Here is a 9370-nt window from a genome sequence, read left to right as displayed (position 1 = left end):
CAGTTTCTGATTATAGATCAATGAACTTGTGAAAAACTCTTAAATTGTTCTTACAATCCTTTATACGGGTTTTTTTTTTTCTTAAAACCCTTGTATTTTGGAATAATTTTAGATTTACAGAAAAGTGGCAAAGACAGTCCCCATATAGCCCTTACCTCCTGTTAACATTTTACATAACCATGACATTTGTCCCAACTAAGAAAACAACATGGGAACGTCACTATTAACTAATTTTCAGGCTTTATTTGGATTTTACCAGTTTTCCCATTAACATCCTTTTTCTGTTCCAGGGTCAAGTCTGGGGTAGCAGATCACAGATGTCTCCCCAGGCCGCTCTGTTGTGTGACAGTGTCCCAAACATTCCTTGTTTTTCATGTGCCCTGTGTGAATTTCATAATCAGAAAAAGAAAGGACAGATGATGATGCAGATGATGATGATGATGATGATGATGATGATGATGATGATGATGATGATGACTTAGGTCTGGGAATTCCTTCTGATCTCGTTGGGAGGCCAATGATCCCCCTGTTTCTCTGTTCAGCAGAACAAAAGGAGAAAGGCCCCAGTATCAACGGGACACACAGAAGTTGGGGCACCCTGATCCTCCTGCCCACTGCCTTATCAGCCTCTGCTCCTGCCGCTGTCCCCCAGCCCGACGCGGGGAATCTTTTGGGGCCCTCGGCTTGGGTTGGGCCCCCGCCAGTTGGGCTAGCTCGCGGGCGGTGCCCGAGTCAGCTGCTCCGCGCCCCACGTGGCCGCCCCGCCCCCCTGCCCGGGTCTCAAAAGCCCCGCCGGCCTCCGAGCGTCCGAACCGCCCGCTGCCCGCCCGGCCCGGCACCCCTGCAGCATGGCCTGGAACACCAACCTCCGCTGGCGGCTGCCGCTCACCTGCCTGCTCCTGGAGGTGGTTATGGTGATTCTCTTTGGGGTGTTCGTGCGCTACGACTTCGACGCCGACGCCCACTGGTGGTCACAGACGAAGCACAAGAACTTGAGCGACGTGGAGAACGAATTCTACTATCGCTACCCAAGTAAGTCCCGCCGCCTGCAGGCCCAGCGGAGGCATATCCGCGCCGGTCCCCACCTGGCCAAGGGCTCGGCCCAGAGCGGGGCAGAGGAGGGGATCTGCCCTGCAGCCGCGGACTCCGCATCTCGCCGGCCTCTGCAGGGCATTTGTGGGAAATTGTCAGATGTGCACAAACTCCTCTTCCCCGTGAAAAACTAGTAGGGAAAACACCGGGATGAGGTTTTTATTTGACCGCCCTCCCAGCCGTCAGAGCCCCCCAACATCCCTGTCAGAGAGCCCTGCTTGGTATCCTAAAAAGATCCGAGTCCTCTCGCCCCATTACCAACCAGTGGATGACCTGGCTCCCTTGTCCAGAGGAGCGCTTACTCCAAATAAGCGCCAGCCCTGCTGCGGGCAGAGGTGTTGTAGGACCACTGGTGGACCAGGAGGCCAGGACACCCACCCCCTTTTAGCTTGGAGAGGGAAAACAAGCGCCCCTGAATCTTCTGGTGTCAGCGGTGCTGTGGTTAAGAGCATGACCCTACAATCACATACCTCCCTTTCTCTCGTGATCTCGTGGCTCTTGCCATAAACCAGGTGGGTGTCCTCAGGCAAATGCCAACCTTCCTAAGCTTCAATTTCCTCATCTACAGAATGAAGATAATGATAGGACCTCCCTCACAGGGGTTGGGGTGAGGCTGTGGCGAGGCAGTGCATGTAAAGCTCTGGCACAGAGTTGGGGTGGGATCCTCTCTTCATAATGGAGCAATTGCTACAACAGCACCAAACACAGGTGCCCCAGGACTCAGGAGCAGGGAGAGCTAGCCCAAGGTCACTCTGAGCTGCCCGACCTCTGGACTCCCAACCCGGGGCTCTTCCCAAAATCAGAATGCCCTTGTACTTTCTGATTTTCCACTCCATCCGCCATCAGCCAATGACAATTATTCTAGCCGGTGGTGTTCATGTAGTCATTGACTGCTGGCTTTGAAAGGGACCCTAAAGCCCCTCTCCAGCAGCCGCCTATATCAACGGATATTCCCTCCACACCTTAGACATTCTCGGTAACAGGGGATTCTCTATCTCCAAGAAAACAACTGCACACTTTCAGAATGGCAGCCTGCATGAAAAAAGACTGCGTTTGGGGGGCTGCAGGCTTGGTGGGAGCCAGCCATAGTAAGTGGCTGCCAAAAAGTTAGGGCTATCATGGGCTGCATTAGTAGTTACATGGTGCCTAGAAGGGAAGTAACAGACAAGGGGTGCACCTGGGGAGACCACAGTTTGTCCTGGGCTCCATTTAGGGCTGTTTTTAAAAAGATGTCTTAGACAGCTGCAGCCTTAGGATTCAGGCTCCAAATCCACTGTTCACATTGTCCACCTTTCCTCTCCTCAGGGGGGGACTTCCCAGCAAACAGTGAGGCAGGCAACCTTGAGACCCTCCTTTGCCTGTTCTTCTCCCTCCCTCCCGCTCTTGACCCCAGAGCATAAGGGGCAAGGCCTCCCATGGACATTCACAGGTCCTCAGTGTGTGTGGAGAGTGGAGGACCTCAAGACCTTAAATAGGCTGGGTGCGATGGCTCATACCTGTAATCCCAGCACACTTTGGGAGGCCGAGGTGGGAGGATCGCTTGAGCTTGGGAGTTTGAAGCTACAGTGAACTATGACAGCACCACTGCACTCCAGCGTAGGAGACAGAGTGAATCTCTCTCTCTCTCCCTTTCAAAAAAAAAGAGAGACCCTGTAATAGGAGCTGCAGAACCTCACCAGTGGGGAGGTACAGTCCTTACATCTCCCCAGCTCTTATCCTCCTCCCACCACACTCACCCACCCACCTTTCACACCCCAGCTTCACGTGTTCATGCAACAAGCGCTTATCTGTAGTGTGATCATACAATTTATCATCATCAGAGGACACCTCTGAGAGTGAAGGTGGTGCTGGTAGTAATTTGCTGAGACCCGTGGATAAGCCATGACTCTCCCAGCAAACCAGGGCTATGGTCACTCTGGATAAATAAGTTGAATATCCTGGGTCTCTGTCCCCAGACTTTTTGGAAGCAGAGAGGGGCACCGTGGCACCCAGGGCCTCAGTGGGACCTAGTGCTCTGAGCAGAAGGGATCAGTGATGGCTTCTTGGCAAGTGGTGGATGCTGAGGAGGGGAGAAGCCAAGCAGCCAAGGGGACCACTAAAAGGGGGTGGTGTTGCGAGGAGGGGGAGTGGTTCTGTGTGGCCCAAGAGTAGGGTTTCTGAAAGGGATGGGGTAAGGATGCTAACAGGGGAAGAGCGCCAGCATCAAGGAGGACCTTGAGTTTCCCCTGCTAGTTCTCCTGGAGAGCTCTTGGCCACTGGAGCAGGAAGCAACAGAGGAGAGGGGTATAGGGAAAGAATATTGGCAAGAAGTAGTGGCCATCCCTCCAACCGCGTGTGCATTCTCTCCTTTAATCATCACCACCACCTGTGAGGGAGGCGCTGTGACGACCCCCATTCTATAGATGAGGAAACTAAGGCCAGAGAGGAGAAGTGTCTTGCAAAGGTCACTCAGGTGGGAAACCAGGGAAAGAGAGGAGCAGCCCTGGGGTCTGAGCCCACACTCCTGGCCCACTCTCCTTCCTAGTCTCAACCTTCCCCCTTTCCCCTGCTCCACTCACTGTGGCTGTGGTTAGGAGTTAGAGGGCACAAGGCTTCCTGGCCCATGTGAGTCCCCAAGCCTGGGTTCCTGGGCAGTGAGGTGATTCCTAGGGGATTGGGGTAAGGGCAGGCTCCGAGGTGCCTTCCCTGTTCCTGGATCCAGGCCATCAGCAGCTGTGCAGGCCTTGTTTTTACTCAGGGGATTAGTGAAGCCTGCTGGGCATCTCCAGTTTCCAGAGGAGTCCAGCTCCAGTTGGCTTGGCCCGAGGGTAGCTCCCCAGGCATGGGCTCTGCAGCAGGTAGCAGGCATGGAGCCAGCTGGGGACTCACCCTGGCAGTGCCCTCAGAGGCCCGTGATGCGGGCAGTGGCTGTGGCTGCTGAACACGCAGCTTCCCTATGGGCTGGTGCTCCAGGGTCTGGGTGAACCGCTGAGGGCAGTGGCTTCAGGGAGGCTGACCCAAGGAGGAGCCACCAGGGCTTGGACTCCAGAAGCTCCCTGGAAGACCAAGGGAGGAGTGGCACACATTTCAGGAGATGACCCAGGGCGGAGGAAGCTCTGGTTTCAAACACCGGAAGGACTGTGTCATGAGGCTGAAAAAGGCTCCATTTGATAAAGGACGAGCTTACCCACAGGCAGAAGGCAGTGGAACTTTAGAATTAAACAGATCCCATTCGGGTGCATCACTGCATGGAGGAGCCAACCACCTCGCCACAGTGAGCCTCAGTGTGCCCATCTTAAGTTAGAAATGTTATTTAAAGTACAGGATCTCTAAGAAGATTCAAGATGACAGGTGACTGGTAGGGCACTCATCTCCTGGCATAAAGGGAGAGGACAGTAAATGCTGCCACTGGGCTTCCCCAGAAGGGAGTAAGTACTCCTTCCATGAAGGTGTGTAAGTATCAGCACCTTGTTAGAAACATGGTGAAGACACGTCTCCCTGAATATTAGTTGGAACTATTACAGCATTTAAATCCTTTTGTGCACTTCCCAATCACAAAATGCTTTTTGCCTGCCCTGTCAGGTGGGGCATTTATAGTTTCCATTTTATGATGGAGATAATGGAGGTTCGAGAGGAGCTGGACGCTCTCAGCCAGCCAGTGGCACAGGCAGGGTCAGAGCCAAGCCCCCCTGCCCCAGGGCCTACCTGCTTTCCAGGGTCTTCTGTGGCATTGCGGCCACTCACCACCTCCCTAGGAGATTTTGCAGTGTTGATGTGGAAGAGGTGGGCATGGCGTCTTGGGGGAATTGGGGAACTGGACAGTAGGTCTCAAAGAAAACAGGCTGGGCTGCGAATGGGAGGGGGAGGGGGGCAGCACCCAGCCCCTGGAGGGCACCATCCTTCCTGTGCTGATGCAGCAGAGGGGAGGGCTGCAGAGGCGCATTAGTGTGGGACACTTTGTTCCCCTAGACTCAGCCAGCTTGGTGGGGGACTCATCTACAGAGGGAAGCAGCAGGAGCTAGAATAGGGCTGGGAGCTGGGAGTAAGGGGAGAGGGAGAACAGCTGGGTACTGGTGTCCTCTGGAGGCCAGAGTGCCAGCCCTGCCCCATCAGGGACCTCCAGGTTGAGGAAGCCAGTTCTGGGCAGGACAGCAGGTGTCACCAAAGCTGGGGAGGGAGACTGAGGGTCAACTTCTGTTGACCCTCAGCAAGTTGCCAACCCCATGCAACCTTGTCAGTCTTGAAAGAGAAAAAGAGAAATAATAACTTATATGATGGGGCAATTGCTAAAGAGCCAGCTGCCTCAGCTGCCTTTGCACAGGGCTTTGATTGGGTTATCCCATTACATGTGTGCTATAAAGCTCTGCAGTGAGCACTGTCCAGGGGCTGTTACTATCTCCCATTTGACAAAGAACCTGTAGATCTGAGAGGTTCTGTCCTTTGCTGAAGGTCCATACAGTTTGGACCCTCAAATCGTCACTATTAAAAATCTTTTATTTTTATTTTTATTTTTTTGAGACAAAGTCTTACTCTGTTGCGCAGGCTGGCGTGCTGTGGTGCAATCTCAGCTCACTGCAACCTCCGCCTCCCGGGTTCAAGTGATTCTCCTGCCTCTGCCTCTCGAGTAGCTGGGATTACAGGCATGCACTACCATGCCTGGCTAATTTTTGTATTTTTAGCAGAGATGGGGTTTCCCCATGTTGGCCAGGCTGGTCTCGAACTCCTGACCTCAAGTGATCCACTCACCTCGGTCTCCCAAAGTGCTAGGATTACAGTCACGAGCCACTGCGCCCAGCCTAAAAATCATTTTAGGTAGCATCAAACTTTACGAAACAGAAATTAATAAATGGATACATTTTGATGCTGAATTAAGACCAGTTTGACAGATAAAGAGACGGGAAGCAAGAGGACAAATGGGGGAGGTGCCCAAGGAGAAGGAAGTGGGTGTCTGTGTTCCTGACGGAGGGAAGAGAAAAAAAGAGACACCCCCAGACAAGGTGAAAAGGAGAGACAGGGCACCCACCAGAGCAGGGAGAAGAGCAGGGTGAGAGGGGACAGGCAGGGAGGATGGACGAGGGAAGTGAGGGCTCCCTGCTCCTGCTCTCAGGCCACACAGAGGCCAAGGCAGCCCTGAAACCACACACACCTTCCTCTGCAGCAGCAGCTCCCTTGGTCCTCTTCAGCTTCGCCCCTGCCAGCATGGCCCCTCTATACCACCAGGCAGCTGACACCCTTCTCATTGAAAGGACCCCACTTGCAGTGATGCTGTCTTTCCCCAGGGGCTCCTCCTACCTCCGTGCCAGCGCATCCTTCGTCTTCTCTGCTAGCTTCAAGGCACGGCCAGTTCTCAGCTTGGGTCACTCTCTCCCTTCATTCCCACATTGCAACTCACAGCTCTATTTGCAGGCCTGCCCAATCTCAGACCTCAGCTCCAAGCCCCAACAGCCAGGCTCCATTTCTCCCCCTAACCCCCGCCCACCAACCCAGCCCTCACCCCCCTGGTCATCTGAAATTCACCACGGCCAGGCCAGACCCAGCACCTCCCTCCCACACAGCAACCTCTTCCCACTGCCTTGTGTTTGTCAACAGCACTGCCATCCTGTCGTCCTGCCAACTCCCCTCCCCGCTTCTGGAATTGTCATCTGAATTTGTCACCTCCCTCTCTTTCACACCTCTCTTCCAGTCTGTCACCCATCAGTTCTTCCCAGAATAACCATAATACCATTTATGGTGCTTCACATACATCAGCTCAATTTCTTCCACAACAGTTAGAAATGTGATAAACCCTGCAACACGATCATACATGAAATCATTTGCGCACACTGAGAAACCTAAGCCGAGGTGTATTTGTTCATGTAAACTCAGCACCAACGCTAAATTCAGAGGGAAGTTCAGAGCACCACCCTGGGGCAGGACCCACAGCTCTCCCACACTGGCTTGTGCCCCTGCCCTTCAGTATGCCAAGCCCCCTAAGCCTCCTCCAGGTAGCTGCTAGCTGAGGGGGTCTGTGGCCTCGGCCTGGGCCTCAGGGAAGCCTGGAGGGGAAACAGATGAGGGCAGGTGAGGTCCAGGCAGCTGTGCCGTAAGCATTGCTCCTGCAACGTTGGCCAGGCTGCAGTGGGCACCAGAACCTGTCAGCCCTCCTGGTGGGAGGAGTTGGACTGGAGGGGGGCTGCAGCCCTTCCTGTGAAATCCCACCTGAGCTCCTGAACCACTGCTCAGCTGGCACACTTGGGTGCTTCTGAGACAATAACAATCATTCATTCATCCATAGCTATTAACTGAGAGTCTACCTTGGCACTCTCCTAGGTGCTGGGAATACCACAGTGAACAAAACAGGCATGGCTCTGCCTTCTTGGAGTTTTTTAGCCGAGTGGGATAGACAAACAAATGTGTAACTTCAAATTATAACAAGAACCGTGAAAGAAAAAAAGGAAGCCATAAGGGAGAGAACCTAGGAAAGAAAACAGGGTGCCGTAGGGAGAGAAGCTATCTTAAATGGGCGGGCAGGAAGGCCTCTCTAATGAGGTGACAATTTGCTGAGATCTGCTGGCCATTCTGCAGGAACAGCATCCCAAGTGGCGGGAACACCACAGGCAAAGACCCTAGAGTGTGGGGCTGAGAAGCAGAAGGGAGGCCAGAGTAGCTGGAGCACTGGGGGAGGTGAAGATGTGGGGAGGTAGAGATCCCCTGGGAGGCAGGTGGGTGAGGGAGTAGGAATCCCCTGGGAGACAGGTGGGTGGGGCTGGGACAGGCCCGTCAGGGCCCTGAAGTCTCTTTTCCTTTTGACATTTTACTTGGAAATAATTCCAAATTTACAAAAAGTTGCTCAAACAGAAATAGCACAAAGAATGCTACATTCTGGCCGGGTGCAGTGGTTCACATCTATAATCCCAGCACTCTGGGAGCCGAAGATGGGCAGATCACTTGAGGCCTGGAGTTTGAGACCAGCTTGGCCCACATAGCAAAACCCTGTCTCTACTAAAAATTAAAAAAAAAAAAAATTAGCTGGGTGTGGTGGCACATGCCTGTAATCCCAGCTGCTGCAGAGGCTGAGGTGGGAGGATCGCTTGAACCCCAGGAGGCAGAGGTTTTGGTGAGCTGAGATTGCGCCACTGCACTCCAGCCAGGGCGACAAAGTGAGACTATGTCTCAACAACAACAACAATAAAAGAACACCGTATACTGTAACTCAGACTCAGCTATTTGCTCACTCTTTCTCTACACGTATGCACACGCACATACACACATGCACACATACACATGTGTGCTTTGTTTTTCTGAACCATTTGAGGGTCAGTCACATACATCATGGCCCTCTACCCTTAACTATTCCAGTATATTTCCTAAGAATAGGGATATTCTCTTTCATAACCATGGTAATCAGCTTCATAAATTTCCATTAATGCAATATCTTCACCTGTTTATATCTGATTAATATAATATCTTAATCTGTTTATATCTGATTTTCTCAATGGACCCAATAATGACCATTATAGCACTCCCCCCCATTCTCCCAGCCCCATCAAATACAGAATCCAGTCTAAAGTAAGGTATTGACTTTAATACCTTTTGTCATGTCTTTTAATCTGGAACATTTCAAAGGTCTTTCATGACTCTTTTCAAGAATACAGCCTTTCCCCTTTTTAATAGCGTGTTCCTCATTTTGTGTTTGTCTGATGTTTTCTCATGATTAGATTGGGTTCTGCAGTCTCAGCTAGAATCCCACCTAGGGGATAGGTCCTTTTCAGGGTATCACTTGTGGAGGCATGAGTGATATTAATTTTGATCATCCAGTCAATATGTTGCCCAGTATAATTACTGTTATTTTCTTCCCCTGCAACTAATAAGCAGTCTATAAGGAAACCTTTTAAGACAATGCAAATGTCCTGTGCATACTCAAAATTTCCCCCTGCATTTAGCATCCACTGATTGAATCTTTACCATGAAAATGATGATTTTCCAACTCTAGCACTTTTTCCATATTTAACAGTGTAGCCTCAGCATTCCACTGTAGGCAAGAGCCCTATCTGCTACCTCATTTATTTGTTTACCAACTGATTATCAGTATGATCTCATGAGTTCCTTTTTTAATGGTTTTAATTCATTATAACACATAATTACTTTGGTGCTCAAATTGTCCCAGATTTGGCCAGTGGGAGCCCTTCCATCTGGCCCCTGTGTCCTGTGACATCTGCGGTTCCTATTAGTGTGTTATGCTTCTGCAATTCTCTGTGCTTCTCAAAGCTCTTTGTCTTCTGTTATTTTCTTGGAGTTGAGAACCATGCAACATAAGCGC

General features: G+C 51.6%; 1 protein-coding gene across 2 annotated transcripts in view; it reads left to right on the top strand.

Annotated features, from left to right (window-relative positions):
* Positions 1 to 384: 384 nt before the first annotated feature.
* The window catches only part of RHCG (Rh family C glycoprotein), a 25174-nt gene continuing 16188 nt past the window's right edge, over positions 385 to 9370 (top strand). For both annotated transcript variants that reach the window (XM_054450379.2, XM_054450378.2), the window contains exon 1: positions 385 to 1032. In XM_054450379.2, coding sequence (XP_054306354.1) covers positions 849 to 1032 — 184 coding nt within the window. In that variant the 5' untranslated portion in view covers positions 385 to 848. The remainder of the gene's footprint in view (positions 1033 to 9370) is intronic.

The sequence above is a fragment of the Pongo pygmaeus genome, chromosome 16, assembly GCF_028885625.2.
Source record: "Pongo pygmaeus isolate AG05252 chromosome 16, NHGRI_mPonPyg2-v2.0_pri, whole genome shotgun sequence".
Lineage (NCBI taxonomy): Eukaryota > Metazoa > Chordata > Mammalia > Primates > Hominidae > Pongo > Pongo pygmaeus.
The sequence above is the reverse complement of the archived record's forward strand: the minus strand, read 5'-3'. Positions and strand labels throughout refer to the sequence as shown.